General features: G+C 43.7%; 1 protein-coding gene across 4 annotated transcripts; it reads left to right on the forward strand.

Annotated features, from left to right (window-relative positions):
• Positions 1 to 13326: 13326 nt before the first annotated feature.
• Positions 13327 to 26822, forward strand: ETV3 (ETS variant transcription factor 3). 4 transcript variants are annotated; one of them, XM_045583257.1, is made up of 6 exons: positions 13335 to 13579; positions 15485 to 15543; positions 16139 to 16376; positions 17618 to 17733; positions 18036 to 18100; positions 22720 to 22846. In XM_045583257.1, exons 2-5 carry the CDS (start codon positions 15498 to 15500, stop codon positions 18065 to 18067), a joined length of 432 nt encoding a protein of 143 aa, XP_045439213.1. In that variant the 5' UTR covers positions 13335 to 13579; positions 15485 to 15497; the 3' UTR covers positions 18068 to 18100; positions 22720 to 22846. The 4 variants fall into 4 exon arrangements, with proteins under 4 accessions (XP_036298801.1, XP_045439213.1, XP_045439212.1 ...); XM_036442908.2 differs by lacking the exon at positions 18036 to 18100 and having other exon boundaries at positions 13327 to 13579; positions 22720 to 26822; XM_036442909.2 differs by lacking the exon at positions 18036 to 18100 and having other exon boundaries at positions 13337 to 13579; positions 15488 to 15543; positions 22720 to 26822.
• Positions 26823 to 27078: the final 256 nt, after the last annotated feature.

Here is a 27078-nt window from a genome sequence, read left to right on the forward strand (position 1 = left end):
CTTACAGGATTGGTTCGTCTAACCAGTAACACCATCCTCCATTTCATGGATACTTACTTTGTGCCAGAGTCTGTGCTGAGTTCTTTATATGCATTATTACATTGACTCCTTACATCAGGTTTGCTCTTATGTTACAGATGATTAAATTAAGATCCAAAGAAATTATGCAACACACTTAAGTTCAAGTGGTCCAACTTAAAATGCAGGCTTTAAGCACAATGCTAAACATCTCCTCATCACTATCTACTGTTTATATAAACCACCCCATGAGAGGGCACTTGCTGGGAGTGGCCAGAAAGAGGTCAGTGAAAGAAAAAAATAATATTGTACTAGCTATGTATGGGCCAGGAGTTACTTGAAATATTATGGGGACCACTCTGTAAAGTATATGATTGTCTAACCACTATGTTGTGCACCTGAAACTAATACAGAATAACACTGAATGTGAACTATAATGGGAAAAAAGATGGAAAATTGTATATGTTTTTAATCATCATAATAAAAAATAAAATAATAAAATAAGCCATCCCATATCCTTATACGTGGATCTTATATTCTAGGCTCCCACAGTCATTTTGAGGGGCTAAAAGCCTCCCAACATGCTAATTAAGGACCTTCCTAGAAGGGCCCCTAAATCCTTAAAGGAGGGAATGCAAGGAATATCTCTATTGAAAAGTTAGAGTCAAGATTTTTTTTTTATTATTATTATTTTAAATATATTTTATTGACTTTTTACAGAGAGGAAGGGAGAGAGATAGAGAGTTAGAAATGTCAATGAGAGAGCAACATTGACCAGCTGCCTCTTGCACACCCCCTTCCAGGGATGTGCCCGCAACCAATGTACATGCCCTTAACCGGAATCGAACCTGGGACCTTTCAGTCCACAGACCGATGCTCTACCGCTGAGCCAAACCAGTCTCGGCAAGATTTTTTTTTTTTTTTTAATCTTATGTCATGCTTTGTGGGTCAGTGATGAGAATAAATCTATACACAGTATTATCGAAAACTGGTTACCGAGAGATAAAAGAGAACTAAGCAGGAAAAGGGAAAACAAAACAGTTCGTTTGGCAGTATAAAAGCACTAGTTACACCTCTCTTAACTTGAGGTCACGCTCTGACTACCTCAATTCTGTGGAATGCAGCACCAAATCCAGAAGTGAAAGAGGCTTCTGAGCACTCAAAATAGCTGACATGAATCTCCTGAATCAAAGTCAGATCTTTAGGCTTCCATGAAGACTCTTCCTAGTTACACTGAACCAAGTATTTTGAGGTTGACCTGGCTTCCCAGCCCTTGGCTCTTGGAGGACAGATGGGTGTGGGTAAAAGGCCTTGAGATGGAAGCATTTTTGAGCAGAGACAGAAAACAACCTAAGAGGGAAGGACAACAGGACTCAAGAGTAGATACAGTATTGTGTTGTATGTCACTTCACTCTAGAAGGAGGATTATAACGCCTCATTGTATGGTGCCTGATGGTTTATCAAGCCCTTCCACACACATTATCTCACTTCATCTCCACAGCAAGCCTATGAAGTAGGCAGCCAAGGAGAAGACAAATATTCAGAGAGGCTTAGTCACTTTTCTATGATCACACAGATTTGTGAGTAGCGTTGGGAATAAATCCACATCTTATTATATCTAACACACAGCCCTTTCCCTCTGCACCAGAATGCCTCCTTTTTCATAATGATGACCATGAGTTATCAAGAAAAGGTCAGTTTACATCTAGTAAAATCTGTTGAAGAAAACAGGGAAGTAGGTAGTACATTTTAGAAAAATTTTTCATAAAAATGATACAAAGAGACAAAGTTTGGCATTTAGGATAAAGTTCAGTTTTCTATTCTCAGTTACATTATAAATTATAGTCATTTCCTTTTTATGCCTAATTGCCAGACAGCAAAATAATGTTGTTTTTTTAATATATTTTATTGATTTTACACAGAGAGGAAGGGAGAGAGATAAAGAATTAGAAACATCGATGAGAGAGAGTCATCGATCACCTGCCTCCTGCACACCCCCTACTGGGGATATGCTCGCAACCAAGGTACATGCCCTTGCCCGGAATCGAACCCGGGACCTTTCAGTCCCCAAGCCGACGCTCTATCCATTGAGCCAAACCGGTTTCGGCACAATAATGTTGATGTACATCATTCAAGTGTGTCTGCTGAACTTTCTGGTATTTGTCCTCTAAGGGCCAAGGGCTGGGAGCCAGGTCAACCTCCACCTCTATTCAACCTCCATTTCTAATTCTGTTCCCTCCTTTCTCTCCTGAACTTTAATAAATCTCCCGATTAGGATTCCTGCCTTCAGTTCTGACCCCTCCACTTTATCCTCTACTCAACATTTTGACCTAGCCAATAGAAAAAAGTCACAGATTGGAGGGGGAAAAAGGTCACAGATCTTAGCAGCAATCAAGGCCTCTCTCCATGATTCAACCCGACAGCCTCCACATCCTTCTTCTTGCCCCTCCCAACTCCCACTTGGACTCCCATAACACCAAAACCTTGTAGCTACTAAGTTTCTCTCACATATCTGGTGGCTGCTGCTCTTGTTTATGATCCTCGCTTTCTGAAATGCCCTTTGTTCGGTCATCTGCTTGATTAATTTCTGCACATCTTTCAAGGTCAAGCTTAGTTGTCACCTAGACACCTCTTCTTGGTGTCCCTGCGATAATACCCTATCTCCATACCACAATGCACCTATCCTTGAAGGTATCAATTAGGATGCTTGTGGTTTGGGGTAACAAAATTCCACACCTAAAGCAGCTTTAAAGAGTAGGAGCTTATTATCTCTTTACCAGTAATCTTGAAGTAGATGGTTTCAAAGTTGGCTCAGTGATGTCAGGGTTCTAAGCTAGCAATTCTACAATTCTCTTGGCTCTTCCACAATGGTTACAGCATCTCCAAACTCATATGATGACATCCAAAATCAGGGAAGATATATTTTGTTTGCTAGGGCTTTCATAATAAAGTACTATAGACTGTCTTAAACAATAGGACTTTATTTTCTCATAATTCTGGAGGTTAGAAGTTCAAGATCAAGGTGTTGGCAAGTTGGTTTCTTCTGAGGCCTTTTCTCATAGCTTAGATGACCATCGTCTCCCTGTGTCCTTACATGGTCTTTCCTCTGTGTATGTGTCTGCGTCCAAATTTCTTTTTCTTTATAAGAACACCAGTCATGTTGAATTAGGGTCCATTCTAATGGCCTATTTTAATTACCTCTTTAAATATCCCTATCTCCAAATACAGTCACATTCTGAGGTACTGGAAGTTAGGACTTCAACATGAATATTAGGGGTGACACAATTTAGTTCACAACAAAAGACACAGGAATAGGCGTTCTGCTCTGGGAATCTCTCTTTTCAGGTGAAAAATTTTTCCCAGCACCCTTCCAGTAGACTTACAGAGCAGGATTTAGTAAAATGTCCTTTTTCTAGTTTACAAGGGAAACTAAGAAAGCATTTTCACCTATTTACTGGGGAAGGGTCCTGCCAGCTGGAAAGAAAGGGCTGAGAATAATTAGGTAGGTTACCAAACTGTCTGCTGCTGCACTACGTTTCATATCCTGTCAAGGTTGTCTGCTTATGCATCTACTTCTCCCATTAGATTCCCAGCTCTCTGAAGAGGAGACCAGCATCTCAATCCTCTGTGTACCCTTAGTGACTAGCACTGTCCCTGGCTCAGAGAAGGTTCTCAGCCAATATCTATTAAAGAAACGAAAGTACAGAATTTAATGAACTGGATAAACCTGTTTATGTTAAGTTGGATTACAACATTAAGCTCTGTTCATATGTTTGGCTTAGTCTGTGGCTCACAGCTTTAAATAATTGTAGGGAATGTTGCTAATGGAACTGTTATTACAGTCAGAGGAGACCTAGCTCCCTGAGATTTGTCTCCCCAAAGTCTGGCATAGTGCATGGTATTTAGCAACGGCTACATGAAGTGTTAGGAAATAAATAATGGATGAATGAATAATTATAATATTTAAATGTTTTTAAAAATATTACATAAACTTAAGGAGTTACTATGTTTTCTAGAAAACCCTTCCAGAACTGGGCAACCATTCTGCTCTGTTGGTACTTGTAAAGGTGGAATGTCACCAGGTATATAATTAGTGATATATCATTGATTTCTATAGTATTATATTTTAATAAAGAATGATCATGCCCTAGCCAGTTTGGCTCAGTGGAAAGAGCCTCAGCCTGGGGACTGAAGAGTCCTGGGTTTGATTCCAATTAAGTGTACAAGCCTGGGTTGTAGGCTTGATTCCCTGTAGGGGGCATGCAGGAGATAGCCAATCAATGATTCTCTCTCATCACTGATGTTTCTATCTCTCCTTCTCCCTTTCCCTCTGAAATCAATAAAAATATTTTTTCTAGAAGAAGAAGAAGAACAATCCTGACAAACTTGGCCAATGGGCCCATAGTAAAGAAATTTAATCTAAAAGTAAAGATATATTCATAAGTATAAAGTGTTTGAAAGGGTGTTTGATTTTGGTTCTGTGGAGTTTCAAGGCACAGGTAACAAACCCACACAAAGCACTGCTGGACTTCAGCATGTCACTTTTGCTCCACAAAACCCCACTTATCTGACCTTTCATGTTCTACAGAATAGGGAAAAGCAAAATGCTTACCTAACGAATGGCGTTAGTTGTGCGGGTAAGTGACTGATTGGGTGATGGTTCCCCAAATTCTGACCACCCCATATACTAGAGAGACTCTTGTGATTCTCATATGATGCCTACTTCCCTCTCTGCATCAAGGTGAGAGGACTCAGAAAGTTACAGTGTGAATTATACAGAGTAAATGAGGAGCAGGAAAGGCAAAAAATAATCAAAGTTGTCGCAAGTATTATAACTGTTTCCCAGAGGCAGTGTATTTTGGCACCAGGAGACAGTGTAACCGAGAGCTGAGTCTCCTCTCATCCTATTTCAGACCCACGGGACCCACACTTCCCTCGACACAGTCCAAGTAATGAGGTTCAATTCAAATGTTCAGGTTCAAATTAGTGTTTCAGGGCTTCAGAGGCAGTGTCAGGGCAAAATATCTCCCATGAGTAACTAGCACTGTTCGGGACCAGACTGGCATGTAGGGGCAGATGAGGACTTGGTCTGTAACCAGCATCTATATAATGTAGAAGCTGGACAAGATGGCGTGTGTGTGTGTGTGTGTGTGTGTGTGTGTGCGCGCGCGCGCGCGCGCATGCTTCTGTAGTACATGTTCTCTGTGCCCCAGGTGTTTCAGGACAGCCAAGAGGAGGTACATGTTAGGGTGTTTTTCTTCCAAGCTTTGAGTTTTTTCTTCTCCTAAAATATTAGCAGCCCAGATTTTTGCTACAAAATCAAGACCTGTTATTATAATGATAGTTATTTTTTAAATTGTGTCAATAAACCTGGCCTTAAAACATTATTGCAAGCACATTAACGAAGCTCGTTACAATAATTTATTGTTCAGAGAAAAATATCCTGGCGGTACATGTATCTAGACATTCCACCCTCTGAATTGATGCCAAAATATGATAGATTCTCAGTTCCTTATGATGTCCAACTACTGTACATGAACTCCCACTCCTCTCTCCCTGCTGCCAGCATAATGACTAGCTTTACTTTGATGCTCTCTGCTTTCCACAGTAGCTTTAACTCTCTGCCAGAGTCTCATGCACTAAAGCACACTGCTATTTGGAATATCATTACCTGCAACTCCACTAACTGGCATCCCACAGATCAAAGGCACAATAATTGAGGAGACACTGCAAGATCCTGCAGTGATTTCTGAACCATTTAGGAAATATTATGATCAGAATAGTTTAACATTGGCATTTTAATGTATTCTGCAGAAATGTTATTCATGCTTGCGCCAATGAGAGTCTCCCTATTGCCGGGTCCGGTTTGGCTCAGTGGATAGAGCGTCGGCCTGTGGACTGAAGGATCCTGGGTTCGATTCTGGTCAAGGGCATGTACATTGGTTGCGGGTACATCCCCAGTGGGGGTGTGCAGGAGGCGGCTGATCGATGTTTCTAACTCTCTATCCCTCTCTCTTCCTCTCTGTGAAAAATCAATAAAAATATATTTTAAAAAAAGAGTCTTCCTATTAATAAATTATATAATAATGCATTCTAATAAGTTAGAATGCATTATTGTATAGACAGGCTAGCATGAATCACAGGCCAAAACCAACCAAATAAAATTGACAAGAATTAACATAATCAATGTAAAGTCTGGCATTTAGATTTCAAAACTACTTAACAGAAGAGACCTGGGTTAATATTTAGTCTTTGTATTATACGAAAACTATGAGACTTTTTATTATCTACTCAGCAGTGTGCAATGGCCTCTGAAATAGTCAATCCTATCTGAGGCCATCTTCGAGATAATTTTGCCAGTCAGACCAGGTCTGTAGACAATTATTGAAGTACAATTATTGAAGACACATTTGAATAAGAACAGAATTAAAGATGTTTCTTCTAGCAATTCCTTATGATAGATGCCACCAAATAGCCGATGGGTTGTCACGTGTAAGCAGCATTACATTGAATCTGTACAGCCCCAGTGCCCAGAACTAGGAATCATGGGTAGATGTGTCAATGGAACACATTTCAGCTCCATATAAGGAAGAACAATTAGGATGATCTAAACATTTAACTTGGATGAAATCAGGAGGGGCAAAGAAGACTTCTGAGGTATGGTAATTTCTCAACTTTGCCTGGGTGATAGGTACTTAAGTATTTTGTTTTATTATTGCTCTTCAACACATATATTTTCATATATTTTTGTAGGCATGATATGTTTTACAAGGCAAAACTAGGTTGAGTAGGTGTTGGGCAAAGTAGTGAACTCCTTGTCATTGTGAGGGTTCAAGAGGCTCGTGGCACAATAGCTGGTTTGGCTCAGTGGATAGAGTATCGGCCTGCAGACCAAAGTCCCAGGTTCGATTCTGGTCAAGGACACATGCCCGGGGTTGCAGGCTCAATCCCCAGCAGAAGGCAGCCAATCAATGATTCTCTCTTATCATTGATATTTCCACATTTCTCTCCCTTCCTCTCTGGAATAAATTTAAAATATATATATGAATATATATAAAGAGACTGGAGGCACTTAGTGAGAGCATAGGATAGATGACCTCTGACATTCATTCCAACTCTAAAATTCTACCAGTCCAAAAAAAAAATGTAATTATTAAAGAAAAAAAGTTTTTAAATATTTTAAGGTGATTGGCTTTTAATTAATCTTATTCAAGACCTTACTCCATTACTCACTACAACCATTACTAGCATTTGTTAGTCTATGATTATCAAGTCTCTATTACAGTGATTATCATTTTATTGGCTATTATATAATGAGAATTAGATAGACACAGTATCTGACCTCTTAGGATTATAAATGACGTAGATAGTCATAAAGAGAACACAGTGAAAGCCAGATATGAACAGTAAATAAATACAAAAGACAGCAAAAAGTTTACGTGGCAAACAGGTCAAGGTTTCATGTCTTCCGGGAGGAAGGAACAAAGACAGGGCCTTGAAAAACACATCCTACATAGGTTGATAGAAGCTCGCCCCCTGTTCCAATGAACTTTAGCAGGCTTCCTGGAAGAAGTGAGCCTTCAGAAATATATAAATTCTAGCAGTCAAACATTTGGTTAGGGGAATCTTGCTCGTAGGCTGCCCGGGGAAAAAAAAAAAAAAAAAAGGCCAACTAACTTACGTGGTCATTTCCTCAGTAAATACTGTCCCATGCTGTTCCTTCGTGATCTCTCCACTACCCTCTCCACTGCGCCAATGTGAGATGGGGGAACCAAGACCTAAAAAAGGGAAATGAGAGGAAGGGGTATTTGTGGACTGTAATGGACGTGGAATCCCGGAGAGTCCTCGAATCCCCAAGTCACTGGTGAATAAACAGCAGCCTCTCGGCTCCTTCTGCTGGAGCGGTGACTTTGGACAAAGTTACTTCTGCTTTGGACTCACTTAACCTTTAATCTGGGGATCCCCACACGTTACTGACATTAAGTCCTTTACCCTCACAGCAACCTTGAACTGATGGGAAAAATAAACCAAAACACAAAATCTAATGAGCTTCTCAAGTCCAATGTGGTAAAATGCAATTAATACTTAGTAAAAGTTTATTCTCTTATTATAATTTACCTTCACTTTAGGGGAAATTGAGTCACAAAGCATAGAAATAAGTTCAGTTTTTGTATGTGTTAATCCATCCTTTTTTTTTTTTTTTTTTTTTTAATTCTCACCCAAGGATATTTTTCCATTGATTTTTAGAGAAAGGGGAAGAGAGAGGGAAAGACAGAGAGCAATATTGATGTGAGAGAAACACATGCCCCAACCCACACAGTCCCCAACCAGGGTGGGGGCTGGGGCAGAGCCTGCAACCCAGTATGTGCCCTGGACCAGAATTATATTTGGGACCCTGCATTCCACAGGCCAACGATCTATCCACTGAGCCAAACCGGCTAGGGCTTTTTCCTGTCCATCTTTAAAGAGAGAGGGAGAGAGGGAGGAAGAGAGATAGACATCAATGTGAGAGAAGCACATCAATTGGTTGCCTTCCACAGGGGCCCAACCAAATCTGGGGGATTGAACCTGCAACACAGGTACCTGCCCTTGATCAGGAATTGAACCCGTGACCCTTCAGTGTGAGGGCCAACACTCTAACCACTGAGTACACCAGAAGGGCAGAAATTAGTCAGTTTTAATACACTCTTCAGTTTTTACTTTATCAATATAATGTTTTAATGTTACAGTATTTTTCTTTTTTTATATATATATATTTTATTGATTTTGTACAGAGAGAAAGGGAGAGAGATAGCAAGTAAGAAACATCGATGAGAGAGAGTCATCCATCAGCTGCCTCTTGCACACCCCCTACTGGGGATGTGCCCGCAACCAAGGTACATGCCCTTGACCAGAATCGAACCCGGGACCCTTCAGTCCCCAAGCCGACGCTCTATCCACTGAGCCAAACCGGTCTCGGCATACAGTATTTTTCTTTATGGGAGTTCTTATCATAGGCATTTTATGAATAGGGAAACTGAGGCACAGAGTGACTGAAATGTATTGCCTCTTGGTAGGCTTTATAAAACAGTGCCTAGATGAAAAACTCAAGAACCCTATTTTTCAAGGCAAAATTCTTTTCCATTAGATTCCTACCCAAGTTTGAAACATTAAATCCACTCAAAGTTTATGAAATGAGGTGATAACTGCTGTCAAGTTTTGAGTTCTTGATAACAAACACAGTGTAAGGTCTGGAGTGACAGCCAGAGTAATCATGATCCTTGACCTCTGTAAAAGGGTTTCATCCTTTATAAGCGTTCCTCAACCGCTACTATACTCTGTCCTCATCAAGGACATCAACAGTGTCCCCTGTTTTACAGATGAAGGTGAGGAGGCCACACTCAGAGACATTTAGCAACTTGTCGAAAGCACAGGTGGCAAAGGGCAGAAGTAGGAATGAAACTCAGATTTGCTGAATCCAAGTTCAAAGAGAACACAGTTTAGGGAAAAGAGGCTACTGGCTTTTTGCTGGGAGACTTAGAGAACACTGAGGGAGGTGGGAAGTAACCAGTGCCAGTCGCACATAAGCCCGTATGGCACAGAAAAGGAAATCATCATCATTAGGCATTTCAAATGATGACACAGAACTGCCCTGGGCACTTACAGGGATCTAGAGACAGCCCTGAGAGCCTGCAATCTAAGACAAACACACTTAGAAGAACAAATACATACATAACACACAGATAGTATCTGCTCCAGTAAATCAACCACAGTGATCTACCAGGGGAGGAGAAAGGAAGGCATTTACATCACACAGGGGTGGGCAGGAGCAGGTTTACAGTTGTAAGTATGTGAAACACAGAGTTTATTCTTGTATTATTCTTTACCAATTTGTAATCTTTTCTTATGAACAACTGTAAGCCTACTTCTGCCACCCTCTGTATATGGCCAGGAAAGTTTGGAATGTGGAAAATATTAAGTTCTTAAATAAAAAAGAGAAGCCATACAGAAAAGCGAGCCAGGGAAGAAACATACACAATACACACACACACACCAAGACAGGAAGAGTTTTTAAAGTAAAATTAATTTTAGATGTTCTTTTTTTTCTCTCTCTCTCTCTCTCTTTTAAATTTTAGAAGCAATGGAGTAGCGTTGTTGCATCGGGAGCCGAGTTGGGAAAGGGAGATTTAGAACAGAAACTTATCCTAGACCTATGGGACAATTATAAAGATGGGTTGGAAGTGGGGCAGAGGCCAGTGTCAGTGGACAAAGAAGGCTTTGAGCAAGTGGAAATTCAAGAGAGATTACAACCTGTCTTGACTCCTAGACTGTGCCTAAGTGTTTCCACCCCCATGCTTTCAGAAAGCTCACGCTCTCCCTGTTTCAGCAACAGAAGAATCTCCACATTGTGAAAGCCAGTCGGCGGCAGACAAGAAGGCAGGCAGTGCTGCGGTGAAGGAGATAGTGGATAGGAACCTTGGATTCAGGGGGCAAGAAGTCCCTAGCCACCCAAATCTCCCCAGATACTGCCATCACAGAAGGTCCTAGTGCAGTCCTAACCCGTTTGGCTCAGGAGATGGAGCGTCGGCCTGTGGACTGGAGGGTCCCAGGTTTGATCCTGGTCGGGGGCATGTGCCTTGGTTGCGAGCACGTCCCCAGTGGGAGGTGTGCAGGAGGCAGCTGATCCATGTTTCTCTTCCGTCAATGTTCCTAACTCTCAGTCTCTTTCCCTTCCTCTCGGTAAAAAATTTATATATATCTTTATTTAAAAAAGAAGAAGTTCCTGGTGCAAAACTCGTTTATCTGAACCCACTAGTGGTGAAGGAATTTCCAGTTTGCTTTATCAAACTCCAATTCGCCTGTTGAGTTTCAGGTCAGAGATGAGATTCCTAATGTAGAAATTATGTTGAGCTCTTCTTGGCACAGCCACATTTCTCCGTACATCAACTCAGACTCCAGCCAGGTAGGGAGACCTGTTTGTCTCTGTTAATTGTGTTTACTCAAGTTGTCCTCACTGACTCTAATTAGTCAGAGAAGGCGCAGCGGAGAACCACGGGGAGCCCGGGTGAAGAATTCTGGCTCTTTGGAAAACACAGGGCCCTTGGAGGTTACATGCTGGCTCTAACCATGACAATGTGAACCCTGAGCCAAAGGCTGGTCACCTCAGACTTTCAGAAGAAGCTGCTCACCTTGGCTTCCAAGTTGACACAATTCCTAAGACTTGCATGGGTGGTATGAAAATGTGAGGATTTTTAACGCAATGATTTTTAATTATGATTTTTGCCAACATTTGTTCATCTGCCATATTCACCACATGCCATTCTACATGCTCTAACCACTCTACATGTATTAACACATTTCAAAAAAAAAACACAAACACATTTCATACCACCGCCTGAGTAGATACTATACATATTATGCTCACCCAAGATGAGAAGTTGACACAGAGAGGTTAGGTAACTTAACCAGTCACACAGCTAGCTGATGAAGGCACTAGGACCTGACTACAATTGATGTCACTGAGCTAAACCCCAATAACTGAAAAAAGACTGTTCAACCAAACATCTGACATAGCTCTGGGTGCTGTTGGGAAGATACAAAGGATAGACAGTTCCTACTACAATAGATGCAAGGAGCTCTTGGTGTAGTTGCAGGCATTGATAGTCCATTCTACGGCGCTAAAATTTTTGGTCATTTTATTCAACTCCACGGTAGGATTTTCTAACTAGAAAAGACCTCATATCACCAATGTTATTATCCTTTCTTTTTAAATGAGCAATGTTAAGCTCAGAAGGGCCCAGGATGCTAGTTCATTTATCAACAACTAGAGCAGCGTTTTTCAACCGCTGTTCCGCGGCACACTAGTGTGCCGTAGGTACAGACAAGACAAGAATTTTATAATTTTTCACTATTTTGTTTACTTAATATTTCATAATAAAGTAATTATAAAATACTTTCTTTGTGTTTATTTGATTCCTATTCAAGAGAATTACTTTATATATAGTCAATATAGGCACAGAGTTAAATTTTTTAACATTTTCTAATGGTGGTGTGCCTCGTGATTTTTTTCATGAAACAAGTGTGCCTTTGCCCAAAAAAGGTTGAAAAATACTGAACTAGAGAATAGCTGGGAGCAAATCCCAAACTGGAATTTTTCTAATAACTTACCATGATAACGTTTCCATGGTCTTGGTGGCATTCAGGAGTTAGCAGAACAACGGTAACAGGACAAAGTGGACTGCTTTATCCCAAATGGCTGTTCAGATTTCTTCAATCCCATCTCTCTTCTTCACTTCTCATTTGTATTCTTTATCCTAATTTATTTAACCTTTCATGACCTTCACCCTCCCTTTTTCCTGCCTCTGGCAAGACTAAGCCTGGACACCACTCAGCCCCATGGGGCTGGGGATGGAGATGAAACCGAAGTGCTTGGGAGCCTTGTAACCACTGAGCCCTGAGCCGGACTGGGAGAACAGACACGCTCTGGACAAGTTACTTGTCATTGCTCCCGCAGGGACGACAGGTAGAGGGGAGAGAAAGGGTAGAGGTCTGTGAATGACCGAGGGAGACTTTCAAATTGCTTAGATGTGGACACATTAAAACTAAATGCAGCCGAAACCGGTTTGGCTCAGTGAATAGAGTATCAGCCTGCGGACTGAAGGGTCCCAGGTTCGATTCTGGTCAAGGGCATGTACCTTGGATGCGGGCACATTCCCTGTGGGGTTGGGGGCGGGGGGGGGGGCGGGTGCAGGAGGCAGCTGATCAGTTTCTAACTCTATCCCTCTCCCTTCCTCTCTGTAAAAATCAGTAAGATATATCTTTTAAAACCTAAATGCAGAGATATGGGGATACGAGGGGAATTGGCCACACTTCCTTCCGCAGAGAAAGCTCCGCGGCTTCTTTCCTCAGTGAATGGAAGGGGGGTGGGAGTAAATGAAAGGGGGTGGGGGTAAGTGAAAAGTGGGTTGGGGTAAATGAAAGGGGGTAGGAGTGAAGAGGACGCCCCCCCCCCCCCCGCCCCCCAAGCCTGGGGTCCTTGTGCACACTCTCCTCTGGGAGGTCACCGCGGTCGGGGCAGGCTTTCTCCCGGCACCAGGACCCTTCCCGGGAGATCGGCGACGCCCCCTCCCGCGGCCCCGGGGGGCTCTCGGGGCCGCGCCTCGCCGGTGCGGGGTTAGCCGTCACGGCCACACACCCTCCGCGCCGCCGCCTCACACACTTGCCCGCGGCCGGCCGGGCGGGGCCGCGACGTGAGCGTGCGTAACGTGCCCCCGCAGCGTGACGCACGCGCCCCTCTCGGGCAGCATCGTGCGCCGGGCGGCGACGTGGGCTTCGGGGCCGGAGCGGCGCCGGGGGGCGGAGTGCGGGCGGAAGTCGGCGTCCGCCCGACCGCCGTCGGGAAGGGAGGGAGGCGCGGCCGGGACACCCGCGGGGAGGGCGCCGCCCCCTCCCCGCCCCGTCTGCGGAGGATGGAAGTGACGACAGCAGCCGCGGAGGTCACTTCCTGCTGGGGTGGATGAGGAGGAGCCGGAGACGCCGCCGCGGAGGAGACCGGACCGAAGACGGACCTTGCCGGGGAGAGGTGAGTCCTGGCCTCGCCGCCCGACCCCCCTCCGATGGGCCCCCCTGAACCTCGGCGGGATCGGCATCCCTGGGGCCGGGGATGCCCGGCGGGCCACGTCCCAGCCTCGCTGGCCTCACCCAGGGCGGGGAGGAGGATCGGGGAGGGAGGGAGGGCGCCCGGGTGTCTGTGCGGCGGCGGGGACCCAGGGCAGCGATCGTGCCACGGGGCTGGGGAGACTCTCCCGGGAAGCAAGCGGAAACGAGGCTGTGCGGGCCGCGAGCCGAGCCGGGAGCCGCAGCCCAGCCAGACTCTGTGCTTGTGCTTGCTTCACTCCTCGGGGGTGGTCGGCGCCGGAGGCAGGGCGCAAGGGGCCTCGGTGGGGTGTGCAGAGTCGGGGTGAGTGGCCCTCCTTGGACAGCGTCCTCCAAGGGAATGTATGAACCTCTGCAGAGGCGCCTCCGGGCTCCTGGGAGGGGAATCTTTAAGGGGGGGGGGGGGGAACCGACCCCCTAGGGATCGGGAGCTGGGCTGTCAGGGGAGAGAGCTTCCCGGTCAAGTTATTGTGGCAGCGGGGTTTGGCCGAGCCTCGGAGGTGGAAGGCCATTCCTGCGGCCGGATAAAGGCCCTGCGATCGGACGGAGCCTCCCACCCAGGAGTCGGCGTCCAGGGCAGCTTCCTGGAGCCGCGGGGAAATGAGTGTTTTTCCTCCCTCATTGTCACACGGAGATGGAAGCAGCTGGAGAGGAAGCTTCTGCCTCAGCTTCTGAGGCCTTGTTATTGTGTGTCTTGTGTGTGTGCGGCTGTGTGTCAGTGTTCTCTTCCTCTGGGGTGTTTATCTCATCCTCTGTCCCTTGTCTAACAGGAGAAAACGTGCTGGTTTTCTTAATGTGTGTGCTGAGGTGGGGGGGGGTGGGGAGGCCGCGATTCAAAGGATAGAGGAATCCTAGGTTAGATGAAATTTCCAAGGCTAGGAATTTGTCTCCACTCCACCCTGAGGCCATCGAGGCACCTCCATTTCCTCCAGATCCCCGGAAAGGTGGGTGCCGAGGGCCTGTCATCCACCCTGGGGAGCAGGGAGGGTAGATCTGCCTCTCCTGCCCACCTCTCTCTCTCAAGGATGGACTGATACAAAGCTACTCGCTGCCGGGAATGGGAAATGGATAGAGGTGCTGTAAATCTGGACGGAGTGAATTCAGATCACACTAAGACTCCCTCCACCTTTTGGACAAAGGCTTTCAGAAATGCTTGCCTTTCTCTCCCCCTCCCCCCTATTAAAGGAAGGAAATGTAAATTTTTTCTCAAAAAGATTTTGGTAATGTGTGTGCTTCTTGTATAGAGTAACTGTACACACAATATGTTTACTCTCGGTATCCCAGAATGTTTTTCAAGGAGGAGGGGGCAGTTTCTGACTGAGAGTTTTCCTTCTCCCGTCTCACATAATTCAGTAAAATAAATCAAAATCAGATGTTCTTTCCTGAATGGCAATCAGTTGTATTTAGATTCCCCCCGCCCCTCTTCTTTAAACTGGTACATCTGGGTGAGCTCAAGCATATATATCTTGGCATCTGGACCTGTCTAGTAATGGAAGACAAACTGGCTTATTTTGGCTGCCTCTTTGGACCCATTTAACTGGTACCCTTACTTTCCAAAGGGCTGATGGGGAAGAAGACAGCAAATTTTAAAGATAGTGATTCCCCCTACGTAGTTTCAAGTCAGGTGAAAGATAATTATGACCTTTGAAGCCGATGACCTGAGGACCATCATTTGATGACTTGAGGATTAGCAATTTGGAGGTGACAGGTTGGAAAGAAAGAGGGGTTACATAAGGAGGAAAAGATAAAGAAAGGAAGTTGGGGAAAGGCTGTGCCAGAAATCCTAGGAAGGTAATGAAAAGGTAATTGATGTGGCTTTATATTCTCTCAGCAGGAGGGTGAAAATGAAAGCGGGCTGTAGCATCGTGGAAAAGCCAGAAGGAGGTGGAGGTGAGCAGAAGTGAATCATCTATGGTCTACTTGGAATGTCCCTCCATGGTTCTTTTTCTCTCTCCACTTGGGCTCTGTTCACAAATGCCAGCCCATGACTGACAGCCTCTTGACTGGGTGGATCCTGCTAGGACAGTTGTAGGCTTGTTTCCCATGTTTGTATATCTAACATGTCTGGTCACAACATTTTTATCCCAGGCTTCAGAATCTCTCTTCTGTTAGAGAGACAGTTCTAGTCATGGGGGTAAGGGTTTTCAGCTGTATTTTCCTAAAACATTCATTTATCTTTCCTGTTTGTTCCTTTTGGAACTTTCCTGCCTTCGTAGAAAGGAGGGGTGAGGTTAAGTACTGTATGGAAGGGTAAGAGATTAGGACACCTGGTAGCTGCTACCAAACTCTTATCAGATTTGGTGATTGTCTTAAGGGAAGGTAACCTCTGTGCTTTCCTCTCCCCTGTTGTGGTTAGCCCCAGGGTGTTGATAGCATATTTGCACAGCACTCTAGAGATTCTGAGCTTTGGAATGTGAAGTCAGAGATACTGGAATGCATGTACCTAGCTCCTGACAACTTTGATCTTGCCCTTTTCACATTAAAGGGTATCAGTTTCCTGATTGGGCCTATAAAACAGAGTCCTCCCCAGGCTCCCGGCAGATCCAGCTGTGGCACTTCATCCTGGAGCTGCTGCAGAAGGAAGAGTTCCGCCATGTCATCGCCTGGCAGCAGGGAGAGTACGGGGAATTTGTCATCAAGGATCCGGACGAGGTGGCCCGCCTCTGGGGCCGCAGGAAGTGCAAACCACAGATGAATTATGACAAGCTGAGCCGAGCCCTCAGGTAACAGAAAGGATCCCCAAATCCATGGTGTCAGTAGGTTGAAAGGAGACCAAGCAATGTGATGAATGTTAGGGGAAAAGAGTATCAGGCGACAAGAGACTATATTACCGAAGTGAATAATGTGTAGTTTTCAAATGGGAGCAAAAGAGCTGTTGAATCTGAGTAGCAGAGGCACAAAAGGAGAACAGGCGTATCTTTGGTTATACGCAGGAAGGAATTCCAATGTTGTTGGCACTGGCTTCTGAAAGACAGCTGATTCTGTTCTGTAGTGGGTAAAAGAGTGTGGTAAAATGTGGATTGTAGCTCATTTATGATCCAGAAGATTAGTTTAGACTTCCCCTATTGGAAATCTATTAGAATTTCTCTTCTCTAGGTTTTTCTGGAAGAAACTAGAAAAAGAGTGAAGCAAACTCATAGGAGGATTCACTGAATGGTACTGACCTAGCTACAGGATTTAGGAACCATATCTGTGAGTTCAGTTGTCAGTCCATAAGTTGCTCCAGCATGTCCAGGATTGATCTATAAATTTTCTCAGCTTCTCTTTTCCACTTGTCAGTCTTTATATTTCATAACCCTTAGCCCTCAAGGGACCAGAAGGTAATTTATGACCCGTGATAATGAATAGATGCGAGGCTAAAGGTTCTGGGTACATTGAAGCTCCCTGAATGAGGTTTTTCATTCTTAGTGACCCTGAATGTAAAATGTGGATGGCAGCTTTGCTGGAGCCACTCACATCTCCTTTAAGAGGGAAGCAGGCCAAGTTCGGTGCTGTTTTCCAGATCAGGGTGTACCATTGTTTGGCCTGCCACCATAAAACAGTTCCACATTCCTTCATCGATGGCCTCTAGACTAGCCACATTAGGTGTCCCAAGATCCTTGTCTGTCCCCAGCTGGGTAAGGCAGAAAAGAGAAACTAGTTAGTGACACATAATGGAACAGGAAGGAAATGTACTTTAGAATTGGAACTAGAGAGAGATGGAAAAGAAAGGTAGTTGGGGCTAGGATATGTGTTCAGGATCCTAAATGAGATTGTTTTTGTAAAGCTCTAGCCAATGATCAGAACTTTGAAATTTGAATGAAAATTGAATGAAAAGTAAGCACCGAGGTCTTCCAAGCCCTAACCTTAGGGCAGATCAGCGAAAGAATGATAGTGATGTTTGCAAGTAACTCTTAGTGATTACCTAAGTGTACTAACTGTCAGTAGGTAGAAGATAGATTGACATACATTTCTGTTTTTACAGATACTATTACAACAAGAGGATCCTTCATAAAACAAAAGGGAAAAGATTTACTTATAAATTTAACTTTAACAAGCTGGTGACGCCCAACTACCCGTTCATCAACATTCGGTCAAGTGGTAAGATGCAAAGTCACTTGGTGGGGAAATAATTTTTAAAAAATATATATTTTATTGATTTTTTTTTTTTTTACAGAGATTTAGAAACATTAATGAGAGAGAAACATCAATCAGCTGCCTCCTGAGCACTCCCTACTGGGGATGTTCCCACAACCAAGGTACATGTCCTTGACTGGAATCGAACCTGGGACTCTTCAGTCCACAGGTTGACTATCCATTGAGCCAAACCAGTTAAGGCGGGAAAGAGTTTTCAGAAACACTAAAATAATGTGACCCCTTGAATTGCCTCTGTTCTTGCTCAGGTATTTCCATTCCTCTCATACCAAAAGAGTGATAAGCTCTGCAGCATCAAGATAAATTGGGTTTGGTTTGTTGTTTTGGTTCCCTTTTTTGCATATTTGTAATTTCCTAGATACTATTACTCTATCCTCTTTAGGAATGATGTTCTGTAGGTTTGTGTTGATCTTTAAGTTCAGGACTCAAGAGTTTTAACATTCTATCCAGTGACTCTTTCATAGATAAGAACCTGTTTCTACAAGTACTTCCGATTTTCTGTGAAACTACCAAACCTTCCCTTATCAAGTGAATATCATCAAAACCACAGCATCCTTGATCACAGAAGGGGATGTTCATATGTGTACAGTGAAAAGCAGTGTCTTTGATCTGTACCAGCAGCACCTCAGAACAAGATTTGGGGCCTAGCTGACCTTCTCTCAAGTGCAGCAAGGTTTCCCCTCTAGGATCTCTGGTGACAGCTTTCACCACAGCTCTTCACAGAGGTTTCGGGTCTGCCTCTCTCAGAGCAGAAAGTAGTCTCTTATAAGAGTGTGCTTGTTTGTTAATACAAAGCATAATCATGCCCAATAAAACATTGTATTGACCAGTTTCTAACCAGCCATCAGCACAGTCTTTGTGGCATTGTACGTTAAGGCAAAGAAATGTAATTGTGTTTCTGCAGTATTACGACTTCTCACAGAAAAGTTGGAAACAACCTGAAAAATTAGAACGGGGGTGTGGCTGAGAGAATATAATGCTGAGATCCATTGCAGATACCTAATTACTACACACAACAAGTTAGAGCAGTTTTAGCTTGATGCAGCTATCATTACATTTCCATCTTATAGCCACTCCCTCCAGTCCCTGGGGCATACATTTAAAAAAAAAAAAAGTATTGGAATGTATCTCTCTGATTACAACCTGTTTTCTTTCCTTGTGCCTAAGGGAGAGGCATTAGGAAATCAAACCTGTTCTAGCCACTGGAATTCCATTTCCTCTATTTTTCACTCTTGCTCCTTCCTTGTACATCTAGAGCAGTGGTTCTCAACCTTTAATACAGTTCCTCATTTCTTTTTTTCTTTTTTCTTTTTTTTCTTTTTTTAATATTTTTTATTGATTTTTCACAGAGAGGAAGAGAGAGGGATAGAGAGTTAGAAACATCGATGAGAGAGAATCATCGATCAGCTGCCTCTTGCACACCCCTTACTGGGGATGTGCCCGCAACCAAGGTAAATGCCCTTGACCGGAATTGAACCTGGGACCTTTCAGTCCGCAGGCCGACGCTCTATCCACTGAGTCAGTTCCTTAGGTTGTGGTGACCCCCCCCAACCATAAAATTATTTTTGTTGCTACTTCATAACTAATTTTGCTACTGTTAATGAATCGAAATGTAAGTATATGTGTTTTCCGATGGTCTTAGGCTCTACACTCTCACTAGAATAGAAGCTATATGGGAGCAGGGGCTTTGTTTTGTTTATTGTTTTATCCCTAATGTAATGCCTAGATCAGGGCCTGGCCTGTGATCCTGTAGAGCCTAAGACACAGATATTTACATTTCGATTCATTAACAGTAACAAAATTACAGTTACGAAGTAGCAACGAAAATAATTAAGTAGGCACACCAGCAATTTTGAAGAAGGTGCTGGTGTTCATGCCCTGCCATACCGCTCCCCAAAAAAAGGCTTTAATGGTCTTGTTCTGTCTTTCAATCATTCTTGTCCATTGCAAACTCAGAAGTCTAGCCATTGGGTAACCTGGAATGGGGCATCCATCAGCCCTTGGGAGTAATATGCTTTTCCAAGGAAAGGAGATCTGGACTCTCACTTTGTGAAGACTCTGGTCTAGAGACCTTACAGTAGTAGCCTGGCACAACCCATTCTTCCTGAAGGCCTTGGAACCAACATTGATCCTCGACTAAGCTCGAGATCCTAATCAGGGAAGTCACAGGAAAAGCAGAGCAGTGTGTATTTCCTTTAGGCACGCTGCTTAGTTGTTTACTCCTGGATACAGATAGCTCCAAAGAATGTCATTTGTTCATAGAGCACTTTACCCAGATAGACCAAATGTTGTTTCAGTTTAACTTTTTATGACAAGAAATACATTTATTGAACATACATCTACTTAACAAAGTTGCCGTAGTGTTTGGTGACTTATTTCATTCAACTCCGCAAAGTGTATGTCTCAATGTAATTTTATAAATGATAAAATTAAGGATGACATCAAAGGTAAAGATTGATCAGGGTGGTTTGAATACAGTTACCTGTCGAACAGCTTCTTAGGAAACAAAACCTGAGAAATAGAGCGTCTGAAATTCACAATTTTTATTTACTAAATCAACCATTCTTCTCTGGATTGAGACTCAGTTCATTTAGTCAACACATAATTTAGTAAGCCCTAGAGACAGAAAAAAAAAAAATTACCGGAGGGGCACTCTCCTCCAGGAACTTACAGTTTATCAGGAGAGATAAGATATAGTAGGCTTAAAACAATTCAGAATGTCGAATGTGATCAGCACCCTAAAAGGAGGGCTGTTTGGATTTAGATCACATGTGTCAAACACAAGGCCCGCGGGCCAAATCCGTCCCGCCAGGCCTTGCAATGTGGCCCGCACCGCGCTGTCATCACTGCACTCCGCTGCGTTTCCATCACAATGACAGTTTATGACTGTTCAGTAAACCATTCGGCCCGCGATTTAGGCTGGATTTTAGATTTTGGCCCCTTCTCTGATTGAGTTCGACACCCCTAATTTAGATCCTGGAGGCCAGAGAGATCGTGTCTAGATGGTGGGCTGATGCAGTTGGTCTGTTTTGATCGGTGTGTTTTTAAGAATGAGGCAATACATGCTGGTTGTAACCTATCCAAATAATACAGAAGTTCATGGAGTAAAAGTAAAGTGAATGTTCTCCCTTCCCCACAATCTTTTAACAATTTAGTGGGGAGTACTTAACATTTGAATAGTGTTGAAAAATACTTCTCCATGTAATATCTCATTTTTACCATTAAAAGCGTCCTGTAAAATATTAAATATATTTTAAATATTTACTTACATAATAAACAAAAAACGATTCAGAAGATACTAATAAAAATGATAACCCCAAAAGAATTAAAGAAAAAAAAAATGATAGCCAGTCAGGAGTGTGGGGCAGGATATACCAGTTCAGACATTCTGCCTCCCACCACCACCCAAGTTGTTTATATACACCTTTATTTTGGAAAACTTTAAACCTACAGAAAAATTGGTAAAGCAGTGAATAGCCACATGTTTAAGTCTTGAGATTAAGTTGCAAACATAACACTTCACCCCCCTGTACTTCAGCATGGATCTCCCAGGAAGTTTGTTGCTCTAAAATACTATTATCTAATATATGGTCCGTATTCAAATGATATATACCTTTTAAAGTTACTACTTTTGAACCATGATTATTAGCTAACAAATTACTTATTTTGAAAAATACTTACATGCATTTTGCTATGAGCTGATGCTATTCTAAGATAAAATTATTTAGGAGACAGGACCTTCTCACATTATGCTTAATGTTATTCAGTCCCTCAGAGCACACAGAAATGGGGATTTTTTTATTTATCTTTTTTTTACTTTTGATTTGATGTGCTCTTATAAAAAATCAAGATAGAAAAGACTCAAAAATAATGGAATTTTTGCCACTGTAATAGACTGGGAGAAGAGAAACTTCTGGCCTGGGACCCTCGTGGCTCTCCTGAAACCTAACTGTAAGATTCAGTCGGTAGCTGCAGGGAAAAAAGCCCTGCCTTTTCTGGGAAGCGTCAGTTTGGGAAATGCTGCTCTGGCAGTGTTACTCCGTCACATGTGCCTAGAAAGCTAGTCTTGCGCACACCAGCAGCCTCCAGAGTCCTATCTGAGGGTGACTCCATTATACAAATAGCAGCAGGCAGCTGTTTGGGAGTGATGCCTAACCACACTGTCTTATGCACCTTTTTGTTTCTTCTACATCACCATACTTTTTCTTATTTGGATTTTTCTTACCTTTTTCTTGCCCTTTTTTCCTTCTCCCTTATCTCTACCTCAGAATGTGAAGAGCCCTCCTGACATCTTCAGTGATAGATATCGTTAATTTTTTCTAGGAGCCCAAAGAGCCTCTGAGGCCTTGGCTTGCAACCCTTCCTTAGCCCCTTTTTTATCAGAAGGGCCTTTTGGGAAGTTGAGAACTTGTGAGCGTCTGAAGTTGACACGTCTAGCATGCTGTTGGTAGCTTAGAGCTTCACATTTTCGCAGGTGGCCTTGGTAGAGTGAGTGTTAGGTCCTGGATTTCACCCAACCTTCGCCATGCTTGAAAAGTATTGAAAGCAGGTTTGGAATAGAGATCATTACCTAAAGTTTGTTAGAGAAATATAGATTTGGAGAGATTGAAACATTTAAATTTCTATAAAATGGTGATTGTATATCAGAATTGATAAGACATATACCCTAAGAACTTAATAAACCTGGTTTTTGTTTTAAAATCTGTTTTTATTCTTAGGCCATGCCTTGTTTGTATCCATATATGTTAGGTACAGGGTCTTTGGTCTTTTTTGTTGTTGTTGTTAATCCTCACCCAAGGAGATTTTTCCATTGATTTTTAGAGAGAGTAGAAGGGAAGGAGAGAGACATCTTGTATTTGTTAAGTGTAAGTAAAAGTGATGGTAATGAATTACCAGACCTGAGGTAGCCTTTTGTCTTTTCTTCCTCCACAGGCGTGGTTCCCCAGAGTGCGCCACCAGTTCCAACAGCCTCTTCCCGGTTCCATTTCCCTCCTCTGGACACTCATTCTCCAACTGGTGACGTGCAGCCGGGGCGGTTCTCTGCCAGCTCCCTGACTGCCGGGCAGGAGTTGAGTAATGGCACTGACAGAAAGGCGGAGCTCTCGGAGCTGGAGGATGGCTCAACCGCTGACTGGCGCCGGGGTGTAGATCTCATGTCCTCCCGGAATGCTGTTGGTGGAGGAGGAATTGGCCATCAGAAACGCAAGCCTGACATCATGCTTCCTCTGTTCAGCAGGCCAGGGATCTACCCTGACCCCCACAGTCCCTTCGCCGTCTCTCCAATCCCTGGCCGAGGAGGTGTCCTCAATGTTCCCATTTCACCAGCCCTCTCCCTGACTCCCACCATCTTCTCCTATAGCCCATCCCCAGGCCTGAGCCCTTTCACCAGCAGCAGTTGCTTTTCCTTCAACCCTGAGGAAATGAAACACTACCTTCATTCTCAAGCCTGTTCTGTGTTCAACTACCATCTGAGTCCCCGGACATTTCCCCGTTACCCGGGGCTCATGGTTCCACCACTGCAGTGCCAAATGCATCCCGAAGAGTCAACTCCGTTTTCTATCAAGCTGCAGCCCCCACCAGCTGGGCGCAAGAACCGGGAGAGGGTAGAGAACAGGGAGGACTCGGCACCCGTCACTGCTCCCACCATGGCGCCTGTGCCCCCAAGAATTAAGGTCGAGCCAGCCTCTGAAAAGGATCCTGAGAGTCTCGGGCACTCGGCCCAAGAGAAGGAGGAGCACTCTCCGGAAGAGAGCACTGTGCCAAGCAGGACCACGGAGGAGGGAAAAGGCGCCATCTTTGCCCGCCCAGAGGCACCACCTGTCTGGCCTCCTGTACCCATTAGCACCCCAAGCAAAGAACCCCTAGAGGTGACTGAAGACAGCGAAGATAGGCCCAGCAAAGAGCCCAGTGCGCCTGAGAAGAAAGAAGATGCCCTGATGCCCCCCAAGCTTCGATTGAAGCGCCGCTGGAATGACGACCCCGAAGCCCGAGAGCTGAGGAAGGACGGCAAGTTCCTCTGGAATGGGTCCGGACCGCAGGGCCTGGCCACGGCAGCGGCTGATGCTTAGAACTGCAAGTGGATTGGGAGCTGTTTATACTATAATCACACACATGTATTTATGTAGCAAGATTTCGGGGTGGGGGGAGGGAATTAGCCGGTTTGATCATTCTAGTGGCATAGACTTGTATTTTTATGTTTGGGGAATGGGGTTGGTCATCTTCTGTTGTATAAATTAGGTGAGACATGAACACACTTTTTTTCCTGGTGGGTAGGACACAGGAAGGGTATTGGACTGAGAGGCGAAAGGGCCTCTTATTTCCTGTTGAGGCTGATACTTTCTGAACAAACTCCCAAAGGGCCAAGACGCTGTTTGGCCCCATGATGTTCAGGTTCCAGACTTCTTTCTTTTCTACTGTATTTATATATAGGAAAGCCATTAATGAGTTTATTTTGCTCGGAGAGTTACATATAAAGGAGAAAGGGCATGGTTGGCAGGTGAGAGACCATTAATGCTCAGTATTTGCCTGAGATGTTTCTTTGTAATTATTTCAGGGGGAGAATACGATATTCTCGGTCTTACTGGGATAGGGCGATTGGGGTGTTCAGATGTTGCTTTTTTTCTTCTTTCCTTCGTTGTTTGGCATTTTTTTCTTTTCCTCTAAAAAATGTTTTCAGGAAAATGAAACATACTGCCAGTTAGAGTGGGCAGGCACTGAACCTGGCTGTGTGGTGGCGACAGTAAGCCATGCTGTGAATTTTTTGGACTTTTCACCTTCATCTGTTAAGAAGCCATGAGGAGTTGTAAACTCTTATTCAGGGAGGAAAGAAGAGGGCAGGAGGAAGTAACCCAACGCCTTTACAAACAAAACAAACACAAAAATGACCTTTGTTTTTCCTTTTCCATCGTGGGTCTGGAGAGCCAAACCAGAATATGGCTGTAGCGAGTTCACGGAGAGGCATGACACTGATGAAGTTGTGTTTTTGTTGTCTGGCTCTCTCGCCATTTTCTTAAGTCAAGCCTTAACAGTGAACATACTTTAACATGATACGGGTCTGTCAAAAGAAACCTATAGAAGGACGTGAACAACTTGTCAGATAATCCCAAGAATTTCAAAGCACCATTAAATTTTGAGCTAATACTTAGTCATCCTCTCTAGATGTTTTTGGGATGGATAGTAAAAAGGCAGGATTATGGGAGTGAAAGACAGATGATACCTAGAAATGCAGAAGGTAGCTGGGGGTACAAGTGGAGGCTTATTGAACCTGAAGGAATAGTTAGATAACGAAAGCAACCAGATGTCAAAAGGCCTGATATGAATGAAAGTTGGTGTCTGCCCTGTTGTGGCATTACCATTCTAGCCATACCATTTCCCTAGCCTATTCTAATATTCGTGATTAATTAACTATCCTATGTGAGACTCCAGTTTACAGACTATGAGGAATTGTTCCATTAACTTCAAAGGGATGGGAAAGTACTGGTTTTCTATGAAGGGGAAGGATCCTGGACCAGAGGCAGAGAGAGAAGCCACAGCCAGCTCTGCATGCATGTGCCCATGTAACTCTAGTGTGTGGGAATATCTAATTGTGGCTCAAATCCACCTGGCAGCAGGAAGAGAAGTAACTCCATATCTGAGAGTAGTAAGGAGTGGGCACAGGGATATTGTCTAGGAATGGAGAAATTCCTGACTCCACCTTAACTAAGTGAACTAAGAAGCATTGGAGGGTTGTCTTCCAATGTTGGCAGGTGGCTGTCCTTTTTTAAAGGAGAGCATGCATGAGGGGCCCAGGGAAGGTTAGAGCATGTGAGTGAGTTACTAGGTGGTTTGGGATGACAGAGTCCATCATGCAGATTTTGGGGGCAAGTGCCCTCCCCCTTGTTTAATTCAAATTCCATGAGTAACCTGTCTTTCCCTGGGAAACGGACTGACAGCGGTCCCTAAGGACTCAGGCTTTGGTCAGGCTGCGAAGGGCTGTCGTTCAAGGGATCTTCGGTTGGTTATGTTTTCATCAGTTACTTTCTCTGCACCTCAACTTACCTCTAATCGGAAAGAAGCCCGGGCATGTGGAGAAGGTATGTCTTCTTGTCATTGCCCAGTCTAACCAGGGAGGCTGGCTGGCCACCCTCCCTGCCCACTAGAGGGGAGGGCCAGCAGGTGTCGGTATTAACTCAGGAATAGAAACATGAGGCCTTTTAATAAGAGGGAAAGAAATCCATGTGCATACCTGTAACCCCCCTAGAACCCAAGTGCCAGAATTCCTAGATGCTGCTTCTGTTTGAACAAAAAGTCAATGCTTTTACACTTGAAAAAAAAAACATTCAAAAAATGTCCAATTCCATGGAAATGTTTTTGGCTTTAAGAAATTATTTGGTGTTTAACTGTTTCCTTTGCCATTCCACCAGTAAATTGTTGGTCAATTTGCACTGCACACTGGGGTTGGGTGGAGGGGAGGGTCCTTTATAAACAGAGCCAAACTTTGGCTTGCTCAGGAAGTGGACCAGGGAATGAGGAGGTGGGTCTTCCTGGGGTGAGAGGGTGGGAGTTTTCTCCCCTTCCTCTCCCCCCCCAGCCTGCTCCTGGCAGCACCTGTCACCAGCCTGGCACAAAGCCAGCCTTTACTTTTCTGTGAGCATCTTATCACTGTCCAACAGCAGATAGAAAAAAGGGGGGGTAAAACCAGACCTATTTTCTCCCCCAGTTTTTTTGAATTTGCTGTGCCAAATGTTTAAAACTTTACAAATATGAATCTTGAAGTCTTATAATCAAGAATTTGTTCATGCAGTTTGCTTTTTTTTTTTTTTTTAACTATTGAAAAGAGACAATAGTAGAGGTCAATCTTAAACAATTCACCAGTCCCTTCACCCCCCCTCCCCATTTTCAAGCTGCACTGCATTAAACCCAACTCACTAATACAGGGAATTACTGCACCCTAGTCCTCCATGGGCCAAGAAACTTTCAGAAGCATTAAAAATATAGTTGTATTTCACTTCTCACCAAGTGGGTAAGAGTGAGTTGGCTATTTGTCCCTTTTTATTTATTCCATAATTATGTTTGTGCTTTTTGTTAATAAACAGTAATGAAATTTTAATTCTGTTAAAAAGAACTTTGATCCAGTCTTTTAAAAACTGTTCCATTGTTAGTTTCTTGTTGAAAAAAAAGTTACGATTTAATTTGTTTTTAAATATTTAGGCATTATTTGAGTTATAAAATTGTGATGCAGGGAATTGTGAGATATTCACACGTGAAAGATGACTTCACTAGTTAGCTTAAGCAGAATAAAGTGTGTATATG

The sequence above is a fragment of the Pipistrellus kuhlii genome, unplaced genomic scaffold (assembly GCF_014108245.1).
Source record: "Pipistrellus kuhlii isolate mPipKuh1 unplaced genomic scaffold, mPipKuh1.p scaffold_m20_p_18, whole genome shotgun sequence".
NCBI lineage: Eukaryota > Metazoa > Chordata > Mammalia > Chiroptera > Vespertilionidae > Pipistrellus > Pipistrellus kuhlii.

Excerpts from the sequence above, each read along its gene's own strand:
- ETV3 (XM_036442908.2), top strand. The coding sequence starts at position 15,498 with ATGAAAGCGGGCTGTAGCATCGTGGAAAAGCCAGAAGGAGGTGGAG. Across the intron at positions 15,544-16,138 it reads AAAGCCAGAAGGAGGTGGAG|GGTATCAGTTTCCTGATTGG; the intron begins GTGAGCAGAAGT and ends TTCACATTAAAG. Across the intron at positions 17,734-22,719 it reads CATCAACATTCGGTCAAGTG|GCGTGGTTCCCCAGAGTGCG; the intron begins GTAAGATGCAAA and ends CTTCCTCCACAG.